The 14,164-nt window shown below is 51.6% G+C and overlaps 1 protein-coding gene across 1 annotated transcript in view; it reads right to left on the bottom strand.

The window, feature by feature from the left end:
• RGS9 (regulator of G protein signaling 9) overlaps positions 1-13,792 on the bottom strand; it is a 64,754-nt gene extending 50,962 nt beyond the window's left edge. The window contains exons 1-3 of the mRNA XM_028112291.2: positions 13,648-13,792; positions 3,555-3,651; positions 1,228-1,278 (exon numbers count right to left, since the gene is read on the bottom strand). Coding sequence (XP_027968092.2) covers positions 1,228-1,278; positions 3,555-3,651; positions 13,648-13,704 — 205 coding nt within the window. The 5' untranslated portion in view covers positions 13,705-13,792. The remainder of the gene's footprint in view (positions 1-1,227; positions 1,279-3,554; positions 3,652-13,647) is intronic.
• Between the last annotated feature and the right edge of the window lie 372 nt (positions 13,793-14,164).

Genomic DNA, 14,164 nt, shown 5'->3' with positions numbered 1-14,164 from the left:
TTCTATCCCAAGCTCAATTCTGCTTGCATCCCGGGTCCAGATTCCACTCCCCCTCACCTCACTTTAATTCCCACCCACCTTCACTGAGCTTGGAAACACACTCTTGTTTCTGGATTTGCATCAGTTAAAGGAAAACCTTCCTGGCTCTTTCTCAGAGGCACCAATGAAGCAGGTGTCTTCCCATCCATCACTGAGAGAGAATTCCATCCCTCCAGTGCTCAGGCCCAAGGCCCCAACCCATATCCCATCCCCTATCTCAGCCTCCAAAGCCTGAGAAGACTTTCTCCCTGTATCTCCTTCTTCATGTCTCACTCCCTCCGTCATCAGGTCTCATGTTTTATGCCTTGTTGTAGCAACAGCCTTTTTTTCTAGTGGGAAGTCTGTTCCTCAGATTCTTTCTGTTCCGATCCATCCCTCAAATTGTTGCAAACATCCCAGCTTAGATATGATTATCATGCATACTGCCATGCTCAAAAATCCCCCATGGCTTCCTATTACTTGTCTCCCAGATAGAACTTGGAATTTGCAGGGGCGCCTGGGTGGCTCAGTCGGTTAAGCATCTGACTCTTGATTTCGGCTCAGGTTGTGATCTCGGGGTCCTGGGATCGAGCCTGGAGTCAGGCTCAGTGCGGAGTCTGCTTGGAGTTCTCCCTCTCCTTCTGGCCCTCTGCCTGCTCACTGTCTCTCTCTCTCTCTCTCAAATAAATCTTTTTTTTTTTAAAGCTTGCAATTTGCAAACATGCCAACTATACTCTTATCCCTACCCCTCCACTACCCTCCACACCCAGCTGAAGTCATTTCTCCCAATTTCCACTTGTTCCCGCTCCCTGTCTCATTCATTCCATTTCTACACCACAGCTCCTGCTAGTTCCCCCAGGAAGACAAACCCTCAGGGCTCCCCTCCACAATTCACAAGCATCCCTTCTTTCGAAACCAGCTGTATGTGTGCATCACCCCCTCCAAGAATTCTGTCTTGGCTGATTCTTCCCCAATTACCAATTATTCACGTGCTCTCAATATTTTGTATGAAACAATTATTTTTCCCCCCTGATTATCATGCCTTCACTTTTGATTTGGGTTGTTTTACACATGAATGCCTTGTCTCTCTGATGTCAACTTCTCAGAGACAAAGGTTAAGCCTCTGCTTAGTCTCTACCCTCCAGAGATTCTTTGGGGGCGCTGCACACAAAGCTGTCCTTGTTGCCGGGGTGCCGGATGAGCTCTCACCCAGATTAGAGATCCAAAGGCGCTGGGCGATCCACTGTAGAACGTCACTTCCTGCAAACCAGAAGTATTTGGCCATTGTCAGAGCTTCTAAGCACATCCCCTGACCTCTACACCCTCCTCCACGCTGTTGCCTGACTGGTCTCCGCTGGGCTCAGCTGGGATCTCGTCCCTCTTCTGCTCCAAGCTTTCAGGGACTCCCCTCCACTGCCCCCTACTATGTTCACTCCAAACCCTGCAGCCCATGATGCAGGGTCATCCAGGATCTGACTCCAGCCAGATTTCTCGTTGAACGTCCCCCACACACCCTCGATAGTACTTATTTTCTTACAATTTGTGCATGGACTATCAGTCATCAGATAGGAGGTAAAACAGCCTAAGTCTTAACACTGGAATAAAATCAGACCTAAGGGCGTGCTGTCTGTGGGGCTCCAGATGGAGCCTGGTCACATGAAGGTAAATCAGAGCAAGAGATGGGAGGAAACATGGGGATGAGCTAAGGGTGAGGGGACGGTTCTCCTGGACTCCCAAGTTCCCAGGTGGAACTCCGAGGAGTCAGAAAATGCCAAATTCAGACCTGGCCTCCCAGGTCATTGTGAAGGTACTTTGGTCAAAGCAGGAGGATGGGACGTATTTTGGTAACACTCTGAGGGCTGATTTATAACTTCGGACAAGGGGATGTGAACTCCACTTGTAGTCCTGCCCTGGGCTCCGCAAGTCTTAGGGGCTGGCTGGGGACAATGCAGAGTGAAGACTGGTGTGAAAAAAAGCAGAAGAGGATGACAGGGAGGAGATCAGGGGAGGTCAGAAGAGAACCAGCATGCCCCCTCCCACCCATTCCCCAGGGATTCAGTTTTATCTCAGGGCCAAAGCAAGCCAAGTTCCACCAACAATCCAGAACTGTCATTGGACCGCAGGGAAGCTGTGGGCTTCCGCCTCACCCTGGGCCCTGCAGCCCCATAAGCAGAACAGGCTCCTTGGAGGAGGCGGGCGATAGCAACTCCGAGGACAGACAAGATGCCCTGGAACCAACCACTCCAATTCAGACGCCATCCTGCAAGCGCCAATGACCACGTGTTCCAGCAACTTCAGCCTGCTTTACAAAGGCCAAGCTTGGCCCTGACTGCATGGGAACTGGCCCATAGAACATACCAAGAAGGAGGAGTCAGGTCTGCGACCCCACTGCTTGTGTCCTTGTGGCTAAACTTTTCCAAATCCTTCCCTCCTCAGTGGTAGCGAAGGGGCATTTCTTCCGGGCCCCTCCAGGGAAGGCCCTTGTGACCCACTCACACACTGTCTGGGCTTAATTACCTGCCCATGGCATGGCTAAGGATGGACAACCTGCAATTCTCATCTTCCTCTCCATGCCTGGGGGCACAAGTGTCCAGAAATTACCTCTGTCTATGCCCACATGCCCACTGTTATTGCTTTCAGTGGGTTCTCGTCTGTTGCTCTTAGTTTCATTCACCCCTGGTTGGCTGTTCTAAAGCAAAATTCTTCATCTCAAATCCTACATAAACTCCTAGCTAGGACTGGGTGTTTTACACTTTCCACCTGGGGTCTCCTTGAATGCTACTCAGAGGTATGCAGACCGAGAGAGAGAGAGACCCAGGCAGACAGTAGACTGATTAGCGCTCTCCACCAAGGAGCCAAGGGTTTTCTCATCCACTTGACTGCTTCCTAAAATAGATCGAATAAGATTACAGGCCACCAGCGTCTGCACCACGTGGTTTGTGGAATAGCGTGGCAGGCTCCCAGATCAGCCACCTTCATCCCCAGAAGTCCTGGGTCACCTGCCACCCGAGGAGTTGCGTGCCAATTACCCAATTTGTTTGTATCAGAGCTGATGCACGACCCAAGGCTTCCCCCGAGTCCTGTTCCAATGGCAGCTAAAATTCACCCACAGGAGGAAGACGAAAAAACACGGCAGGTGGGCAGCCTCACCCAAACCCGGGAACCAAGTGTGCCCTATGTGCAAGGAAAGAAGGTAGCTTATGCATACTGACAGCAGATAAGGGGACGGACACTGGAGTCACATTGCTGGGGTCAGATCCAAGCTCAGCCATGTGCGAGTTTAGTAACCGGGGGACCAGTGGCTGAACCTCTCTACTTGTCCACGGCCCCATCTGCAAAAAGCAGATGGTCCCATCGACCCCGAACTTGATTGTGGGTATTAAGTGACACAATGTGGGAAGTTGCTAGCTATCGCCACACATCAAGCATCCGTGCTTGCTGACAGGCCGCGGGCCAAACTTGGACCTCGAGCTACAGATTGCCAACCCCTGCATGTGGATGGTCCCAGGCCAAGACTAAGTCACAAGATACGTTACCTGTCATGGCGTGAGGGACACTGGTGACCAGAACCTTCTGGCTCTGCATTCTAACCCCCGTCTCCGGATTCTGCATGTCCTTCACTAGGGCTTCGATCTGCAAAACAGAACCAAAAACACTGGCTGACCAGAACTGTTTCAAAAGCCAAGCAAGGCCCCTTTCTGCAGCACCGAGGGAGCAAAAGATGGGAAGGGGAGTACATGAGGAATTTGTGACCCGCCTGGACACTGAGTAATTCCAACACAACCAGATTCAACATGTGATTCACAGACACAAACACCCTCGCTGGGTGCAGGAGCTCGGAGAGGTGTGCTCAGACTTGGAGATTCTGCACAGGCTCAGAGGAGAAGGGGAGGCTCAAAAAAACGAGGATTTTGCTGGACAGAAAGTGAGAAGCCACAGACGTCGGTGCCCAGGGCGAGAGAGGGACAGACAAGGGGGGCAGATGATGCAGGAACGACAGCCAGGGGCCGGATCACAACAGGCCTCGAAGGCCACTCCCGGGGCATGCATTGGGCTCCCGCAGTGACTGCTGGGCAGTGGCATGGTTCCGCCCAAGCTCGGGAAATGTGGCCCACGACAGTGAAGAACGCTGAAGTATGAGGAAGTTTGCCAAGAAGGAGAAAAGGGGGGAGATCCATTTGAAGCTACTGCAATGGTCCCAGAAAGAAATGGCGGGGCTCCCTGCTTGCCACTTCTGCCCCATGGTGTCTTCTCAGATGAGCAGCCAGAGAGAGTCTTTCAATTATTTTAGAAGGTGTCACTCTGCTCGAAACCCGGCATCGGCCATTCCACTCAAGGCAATGGCAGAGTTCCCCTACTGGTCTATGTGGTTGGGACCCCTTCCTCCCTTGACTCTCCCCCCACCACCGCCCACCTGGCTCCCTCCGATCCAGCCACACTGGCCACCTTGCTGCTCCCTGCCCATGCCAAGCACATACCCAGCCTTCTGCCCCAGGGCCTTTGCTCTGGCTTTTCCCTGTGCCTGGACTGCTCTTCCCTATGTAACTAACTCACTCACCAGCTTCTTCAGCTAACATGCCCAAGAGGCCCACCCTGACCATCCTACTTAACACTACAACCTTGAACTCCTGCCATTCCTGATCCCCTACTCACTTTTTCGAGAGCACTCACCCTCTAACATGGGAAATTATCTGCCCATCGATCACATTGCTTACTGTGTGTCTCCTTTGTTCCTAGAAGGTAAGCTGTTCAAGGGCAGGTCTTCTGTCCGTTACGGCCTGATGCTGTTATCGTGCATGCTGGCATAGTGCCGGACACGTAGCTGGGACGCGATAAGCAGCTGGTGCACGAGTTAATATGTAAATGAAGGCAATGGCAGGGGCGACAGGAAGGCACCCCTTTTAGAGCCCTAGTTAACTCAAGTGAACTGTACTTGCAAGTGATTGACTTGTTCAGTGAGGATGGCAAAGTTTATAACTCCTATGCTCAGAGGTGCCGGTTCCCAAAATAGAAAATGTAGGAAGTGCCAAAAAGAAGGTGCACCTTCTGAAAGCAAAAGCTCCTGCTTTGGAATGCTGACTGAGCTCGCCAGGGTGTCTGGCAGGTGACAGGCAATGAATGCCCCAAGTGCAAAAGAGATAAGGGTCAGAGACACAAATTAGTCACGAGCATCGGAGAGAGGTGAAGCAAAGCGAACCAGTGAGCTGTCCAAGGGAGAGCGAACTTTCTGCAGGAAGACATCCATCCACAAGGATGGCCCTGGTGCTCTTTTTTTTTTTAATTTTATTAATAAAAAATAGTTTTCTGCTTGAAAAATTTAAATGGAAGTAAAATCAACCAAAGGGTATTTTAAAACAAACTGGATGGGATGGCACAGTTAAAAAAAGACAACCCACATGTGTCTCTTGTCAATGTTTATCATGGGCACTGACAAAGCCTCATGTATCCAAGGTTTCAAGCTTCCTGTTCCCCTAGAAAACCCCTCACTCCTGAAGAAACCACACATCTCCCAGCCTGCCATGTGCTTACTGTGGTCAGTCAGCCATTCAACAACCAGGCAGTCACTCTGGAAAACCAAAGATAAGGCGATGTGGTCCCCGAGCCCAAGGAGCTCACTGGTGCAAGGATATTATGGGACAACATGAGAGGTACAGTGACAAAGGTGAGTTCAGGGTATGATAAGAACACAACAGCGCCAGGAGAGGGTCAGGAGTGGGGACTCCTGGAGCGAATCTTAAAAAGATGAATAGGAATCAGGCACCAGAAAGTGGGGGAAATGGCTCCGGGGAGAGCAGGAGCAGAAGCACAGAGTATGAATGGGCAAGTAGGAATGAAAACCTTCCCCGTCCTTCTCTGTCCGGAAACCCTCTCCTGCAAACAGCTGGATGTATCCTCCTGGAGGGCTGCATCTCAAACCCAAGCTGGCCACGTTCCAGCCGCTACGCAAACCAAAACAGGTCACTGATTCACCTGCTTCCCCCCAATTTAACTCACTTGGTTATCTCATCATTATTCTCCTGCTTTTAAATAAAATAACACTCCCGCGCTCCATACAGCCCTTTACAATTACCAGTCCTTCAGACATTGCATGGTGGCTGTGGTACAAAGAAAAGAAACCCACGGTTCTCACAGCTCCATGGGGCTTCCTTTCTCTAACTAACTGTGGGATTTCACTGGACCTTTCTGAATGTCCTTTCTCTACCGTAAAATGGGGACAGCGATAGTCTATGCCCAGGTAATTAACACACTCTTGCAATCTCTTAGAATCTCATTAATTGTGTAAAAATGTTTTACAAGGACAGACATGTTATATACTCATAAAGATATATACTTTATCAGGGCGCCTGGGTGGCTCCGTCGGTTAAGTGTCTGCCTTCAGCTCAGGTTGTGATCCTGGGGTCCAGGTATGGAGCCCAGTGTTGGGCTCCCTGCTCAGCGGGGAGTCTGCTTCTCCCTCTCCCTCTGCCTCTCCCTCCCATCCCTCTCTCCCTCTCTCTCTCTCTCTCTCAAATAAATAAAATCTTTTTTTAAAAAAAAAAGATATATACTTTATTAGGAGAGATTCATGTTAGTGGTTATGGTTGGAATCATTAACATTAGTAGCTTTTGTATAACTAATGCATCTTTGAAACTTTGCATGCAGGCTGTGTTTAGATGCCTGCAAATAAAAACCCTGCTCTCCTCGCTGTTCAAATACAGGTATTTATTGAGCGTGATTAAGTGTGCTGCACTGTGGGGGGTGATACAGCAAGGTAAAATACATTCGCCTAGTCCACAGAGGACTGGGAAGACATTTATATGAAAATAAAAAGTTAACTAAGATACATGCTAGAGATCTGGGTGCAGAAAAAGCCCAGTTCAAATCCCTGCTCAATGTAGAAGCTAAGTAAATTGCTAAATTTCACCAGGACTCATTTCTCTGTAAAATAGAGATGACAATAGTACCTCTATCACCAGACGGATGTCACGAAGATTATCTGAGATTAAGTGTGAAGAGCACTTAGTATGGTGCTGTGCACAGGCTATTTAGTAGATAGCAAGTGCAGGCTGAATTAGGCGCCAAATAAAGGGGAAGGTGCTAACTACAATAGGAACCAAGAGACGAGAAGGATGGCTGAGAAGATCTCCAGAAAATGTTCATGGAGAGTGAACAGGATCTTCCTAGATTGTGGGGATGGGGCTGTACTCTAAGGGGGTACAGAGGGAGGACAGATGGTCTGAGGAGGCCCTGGGCTTCTCTACGCAGGAAAGTGAAGAGATCGAACTTGGAACCCTTGTGCATCGCTGGTGGGAATGCAAGATGGTGCAGCTGCTATGCAAACCAGTACGAAGGTTCCTCCAAAAATTAAAAACAGAATGACCAGCAATCCCACTCCTGGGTGTATACTGAAAATGCTTGAAATCAGGATCTCAAAGAGATATTAGCCCTGTCATGTTCATGGCAGCCAAGACGTGCAAACAGCCTGAATGTCTGTCAACAAATGAATAAGGAAAATGTGACAGAGACACACAATGGAACACTGGTCAGCCTTTAAAAAGAAGGAAACTCTGCATCAATAAGGATGAACCCAGAGAACATTCTGCTATGGAGAACATTTTGCTAAGGGCAATAAGCCCGTCACAGAAGGACTGCATGATCCCACTTACGTGGCATACCTAAGTTCACAGAATCAAAGAGTTGGGATGGTGGTGCCAGGGGCTGGGGGAAGGGACACGGGGGGCGTTGCCAACCAACAAGCATCAGGTTTCAGCTAAGCAAGGTGAAGAAGCTCTAGAGATCTGCTCTGCCACATGGTCTGTACACCTCATAACTTAAGGGGGTAGATACAGTAAGTGTTCTTAGCACAATAAAATACAATTTTAAAAAGAAGGATCGACAGAGACTGACCCAGCTTCACTGGAGGTGAAGGGCCACGCAGGGGAACAAGGCTGAGGGCAGGCTGCACCTGCCCAGACACTTTCTCAGCTCACAGATTGTTCGGGAACAGAAACTATCCATTTTGGCTCCATTCAGAGCTGCCATCCTTGGCCTTCTGCAGGGTCAGGGCCTGGTAGCGTCTTGGCCACTGGGTCAGCCTAGAGCTTCCAGCAGTAAGGGAGCAAAGGGGCGAGCCCAGCACTTCTCCACACGGTGGACCAAGAAGCAACAGATGGCGGGAGGCACTCCTTCCGCAAATTTATAGGCTACTCCAAGAAGTGCCTGATTTTCTGAGGTGCGGGCTTCGGCCTCCCCTTTCCCACATTAGCTGCCAGATGAAATCCCATATTTGTTCAAAATAATTTTTGGATGAAACAGCCATGTTTCATAGAAACAGGGGGCCCAGATATTGGAGAAGAAAGAGAAATTGCCTTATGAGTGAAAAATCTGAGTTCCTCCGAGAGAAAGTCGGCGGATTGGATTCCTTCTCTTCGTGTTAAGGAAAAAAAAAAAAATCCAGTTATAAAGAGTTTGAAAATAATCTTCAGGGGAGGAATAATGAGAGTTATTTTAAAAACACAATGAGGGGAGTCACACTTCTCTCCAGCAGGTGTGTCACCGTTCACAGAAAAGAAGGGCCGGTGGGAGGAGGGAGCATCACATGAACCTCGAGAACATTTTGAGGGCGTTCAGCCCAGTGCAGTTCCAATCAATTTTCCTTAGAACATTCCTCAGATAAATTCCTCTGCGGGGTCAACCCAGTCACCCAAGGAGACAATGAAAGACTCTGTTATGGGCTGAACTGTGTCCCCCCAAAATTTGTATGTTGAAGCCTTAATCCCCAGTACCTCCGAATGTGAGTGTATTTGGGGAGAGGGTCTTAAAGTGGCCATTAAGGTAAAATGAGGTCATTAGGAGGGCCCTGATGCAATACGACTGCGTCCTCATAAGAAGAGATTAGGACATGGGCACGTACGGAGGGAAGGCCATGTGAGGACACGGGGCGAAGACGGCCATCGGCGAGCCAAGGAGCGACGCCTCCGAGGAAACCAGCCCTGCCGACACCTGCTCTTGGATGTCGAGCCTCCAGAGCTGTGAGGAAATGAATATCTGTTGTTGAAGCCACAGAGCCTATGGTACTTTGTCATGGCGGCCCCCCAAAAAAAGAGTAGACTCTGCATTCTCTCATCCACTCCAAGAGAATCCCAACCGTTTCCAAGTTCTCCGGAGAGCCAGCGAGAAGCCCTGGCCTTTCTACTCCAAAAGGCTGCCAACTCTCACACCTCCCCCTGGTGTCCCGTGGGCGTCCCCGGAAGATGAGGCAGAGGCCGGTTCCCCACCATCAAATGTCAAGGCCCACTCCCAACCAGACTCAGCCAAATCTCCTTCCCAGGCACAAATACATGGCTCACGGCCAGGGGGTGCTGGGCCGCCTGGGACCCTGTGTTGGGGGACGGGGCGGGGGCGGGGCGTGCTGGCCCCACATCCCCTCTCTCAGAAGCCAACGTGCTGTGATGTGACTGCAGGCGTGCCAGGGAACCCCGACATCCCAGAGGAGAGGCCACGATGGCTTTGACGCCCCGACATCCCACCCTCCGCGCCCACACCGCTCCTCACATTAAGGAGCTGTCACTCGCTGTGCAAGATCTCCGAGCCTGGAATTTTCCTTCCAGCCGGAGAAGGCTCCCAGGGGGATGATAATAATCAGTCCTCCTCTACACAAAGAGGGGCAGAGTGACCCAGAACCACCGGGTCGTTTTGCGAACAGACAGGAAGGTGCCCCCGCTAGCCAGCAGGGCCACACAGAGGCCAGCTGACGCCCCACCGCGTCACTCCACCGTCTTGCACACCCTCGTGAGCCCCGTGCCCTCATCGGGACTCAGGGGTCTTTCCCCAAGTCCTGCTGCTCTTCCCACCTTGGTCAAAGGCCCAGGATGCATTCTAGATGGCCCCAGACAACAGCAGCCAACTTCTGTTGACTCTGCTTTTGTTTCTGAGGTGTGTCTTACCTGCCCCACTAAATCCTGCCTCATGGGCCCCTTGAACCTCCTGTCTGGACCATCAGGCTCTGCCTTCCTGGCATCTGCCTTTCAACGGGCATGTCTCCAGCCCCCAGTGTGTCGTCCTCCAGCCCAGGGTCCCCAACCGCAACACTACTGACATTAGGGCCCAGACCCTTCCTCGCTGTGGGGCCAGCTCTCCTGTGCATTGAGGGATGGCTAGCAGGAACCCTGCCTTTCTTTACCCTCTGGACGCCAGCAGCACCCTCGTCCCCAGATGTGACAACCCCAAATGTCTCCAGATCTTGCCAAACGTCCCCAGGATCTTTCGGCTCAGCTGTACAGTCAAATCCCCCAGAAGCTTTTTTAAAAACACCAATGCCTGGGCTCGGCGGCACTGAGTGACTTAACTACCTGGTAAGTAAATCAGAAACTCTAAGGACGGGAGACTTGATATCGATCTATTTATAAGTGCAGCCAGTGTGGAGAAGCACTCGGACCCTCGAACCAGAATCATCCTTCTAGCACGTAAACCGACTCATTTTAAAACCTCAAACGGCTTCTCACTGAACACAGAAAGCATCCAACTCCTCAGCACGACGTCCAAAGCCCCCAGGTCTGGGCCCTTCTTAACTAGCAGCCTTAGCACCCAACCACCTCCTGCTAACCCAGCCCCTGATGGCTCTCCCACACCAGCGTGCTGTTTGACACGTCTGTTTTGTATCTGCCTCTTTGTATCTGCTCATCTTCCCATCCTCCTGGTAAAGAAAACTAATTTCTTGTACCTCAACTCCGTTACAACCCCCCTTGTGACCTGACCCCCTCACCCCAGGCAGAACTGACCATCCCCCACTTTGTGCGACCTGTAGATGCGTACCTTTGTGTGTGTGTATCTCCTCTAACAAGGTCTGCCACGATCTTGAGACCACTTCTCTCCTTAGTTATGCATCTGTCTTTCTCTGTTAGACTCTAAGCTCTGGGGGGAAGGGTCTGTATCTTAATCCCCACAGGGTCCCCAGCCCCTGGCACGGTGCCCAGCACATAAGTGCACAATTATGTATTTGTGTTGAATGAAAGAAGGATACAAGCAAGAGATATCCTGCTCTGCCCACACCTCCTAATATTTCTGTTTCTGCACTCCCTTCCCAAGCAAAAGCAGACGCCAGAAGCCACACCAGGAAGCACAGCATCTAACAGAAGGCTTCTCCATGTGGCACCACGAAAGTCAACGCCCTGGTGTTTCCCAAGGGCAGCGGCGACTGGTACTGGCGGGGATGGTGATCTGGACATCACAGAGGGGACGGGCCAGCCCCGGTACAGGAACCCACACGTGTGGCAGCCATAGGGGGCCATCCACCGTGCGTCACACACACACTGAGCACATGCCGTTCCCTCTGCCTGGAACATCCTTCTCTTTCTCTCTGCCTAGAACCCCCCCTTATCCTTCGGCTCTCGGCTCCACATCCCCCATGCACTTAAGTCAGGCCTTCCCACAGCCTCCTCTCTGCCCCAAGCTCATAGCATAGTATCGCATTTTGGCAACAGATGACGGTCAGTCCTGTATTTTTCCTGGTTCCACCCCTTAGTGGCTATATGACTGGGGCAGGTCACCTCTCTGACCTTCAGTTTCCTTCTCTGTAAATGGTGATGATAATGTCTGACTTGTGGACCGGTTGGGATAATGCAAGTACGCCCCCACTATGGGGACAGAGCACACTTTATAGTCACTGAACATTTAACTGAATATTCCTTGAGTAGTGAATGACACTGCACCCATGTCCACATTCCTTTGGTCTGGGTCCTTCTCCAGAAGGCCGGACATCTAGTTCAGCCGGCTCATCGTGAAGGACCCCCTGGCAGGGTTCTTGAGACCTGCTCTAAGGAGCTCTGGGTGGGACCTGACTGGGGACCTCAGAACACACAGACAGGCAGGTCCCTCCCCACAAGGCAAAGGGAAAGAGAAGTCCTGGGGGTGTGGGCAGTCTGTGGGGCAGCGAAGGAAGTGGCTCAGCTCCAGGGGCTGGGGAGAACCGGCCTTCACAGCGGAAGAGTGGGAAGTTGGCAGGTGAGAAGGGCAGAAAGGGCTTTCCCAGGAAAGGAGCCTGAGGTATGAAAGGGCACAGGACTGTGGCTGCTTTGTTTTGTTTCCCTGGAGGTCAGGTCGGTGGGAGGGAAAGAGAGATGGGTCAATGCAGGATCCCAAGTGCCTGGGCTGAGCAGGTTGTACTTGATCCCATGAACATGGGAAGCCCGCGGAGGGTTTTAGGCTGAGGAGATCAGCGTTGGCTTAAGAAAGAAAATCAATGCGTTTATGAAGCATACTGTGGAGGTAAGCAAGCTGGGGGATTGTGGAGGGAGGCTGGAAACCCAGACACCAGCCAGAAGGCCAGGTGAAGACAGGAAAATCTACCAGATAACAGTCATGATGGAATAGAGTGTCGAGATTCAGAAAACAGAATGTCTCCAGACCATTGCTCTCTGAGCCACCAAGCCAGAGCTGCCTAGGAGAATCCTGGAAGATGATTTATGGCTTTCAGATATCAGACTTCGGTGGTTTCTTCTGCTTTTAGGAGCTGGTGTCTGCGATACAGGCTCTGAGGATTCTTTTTATGGATGAGCCTCACACCTCTACTACCTGGAATATGCACCAGCTTCTTGAAGTAGGTGGTCCACGTGTTGACTGACTGTCTCCATCATGTCTGGCACTGCCCAGGTTTTAGCACTGGAAGTCCTGGTCAAATCAGGACAGTTGGTCACCAACTACAGCAATCTGCTGAGCTCCAAGGGCTCAAAGCGGGCTCTTAACTGTCACAAAGCATTCAGCTAATTCTACTCAACAAGATAAGCCTAAAAGGGTTGACACTGCACTGTGAAATACGGCTGTAGAAGGGATGAAGGCTGGGCAAGTGACCTGGGACCTAATCCTTTGTCCATCTCCTCTGACACTGTTTATCTCAAAAGTCCAGAACAAAAAGGAGCCAGTCGGAACCCAACACATAACCCCACAAGGTACATGCCACATCCCAAGTGTCCACGGGATGGATACCCGGTGCCTGGCCACATGGTCTGAGAAAGCCTTTGCAATGGAAGGGAAAGACTCTGACTTCTGCCAACACAGACAGACCCGAGATACACAAGTACACATACTTGAATGAGGAATCTAGGGGCTCTGGGAGCAGGGTGTCCCTTTATCCTACAAATCACACCGTTTTTGTGGTCTATGTGTACACACCACACACACTCCAACTTAGAAATACTGCAATGTGGGATTCGAAAAACAGCAAAAAAAAAAAAAAAAGTTAATTCAACATCTGGGAACCTTATGATAATATCAGGATTCTGTCTGTAATCTGACACAGCCTCGGCTAAAATGCTTTCCGGCACCTTCCTCTCCAGAGTAACAGGTTGTTTTCCAGTTTCCAGCGGACCATCGCCCCTGCTTCAGATTCTCCACTACAAACAGGTTACGTGGAAACCTAATCATTTTAGTCTTTAACACACACACACACACACACACACACACACACACACACACACACACACACACAGGTCAAGTAAGTCATTTAATAACACCAAGCAGCACTAATGGACCACAGGGATGCCCTCCCCTCCCGGCCACACGCCCCGCGCCTCCCCAGCATCTCCGCGGACACTTCCCAGAGTTGGGACCCCGCGCACCTCCCAGGGCCCAGGGCACCGGACTGCGCTCACCTTCTGCAGAAATGCCATCCTCGGCCTGTACTGTTGGCCTTGGTGTCGGATCGTCATCCTGGACCCGCGACGAACGCCGAACCAGAACTCGAGCGGACCGCAGCAGGGGAAGCCCCCGGCGAAGGCTCCCGCGCGCCCAGCACACGCCCTGTCGTCCCGGGGGGAAGAGGGCGGCCCCGAGCGCGGGGCGGGGGCGGCTGCTGCCTGCGGCGCCCCTTTCCTCGGCCTCGGCCCCCGCCCCGGGAAAGCCGCTGGCATCCGCGCCAGCCAATCAGCGCGCCGCGCCGCGGGCTCATTAGCATGCGCTGCGCTTGCGCCCACCTGCCGCCCGGGGGCGGCGTTTGGCCCGGGTGGGACCCCGCGGAGCCTCAGGTGAGACCGGCTTGTGGCTGGCGCGCCGCGAGTGGGCGCATCTGTCGCAGATAGTGGCCTTTTCACCTGGGGCAGAAGTCTGTTATGTGCAGAAGTGAGACAAAGCAACCTCACTAATGAGCGTGGTGGGAAAAATGGTCTTTCC

Source organism: Eumetopias jubatus, unplaced genomic scaffold (assembly GCF_037043125.1).
Source record: "Eumetopias jubatus isolate StellerSeaLion01/CBP00866 unplaced genomic scaffold, mEumJub1_p1.0 scaffold_10, whole genome shotgun sequence".
NCBI lineage: Eukaryota > Metazoa > Chordata > Mammalia > Carnivora > Otariidae > Eumetopias > Eumetopias jubatus.
This window is presented reverse-complemented; position numbering and strand designations above follow the sequence as displayed.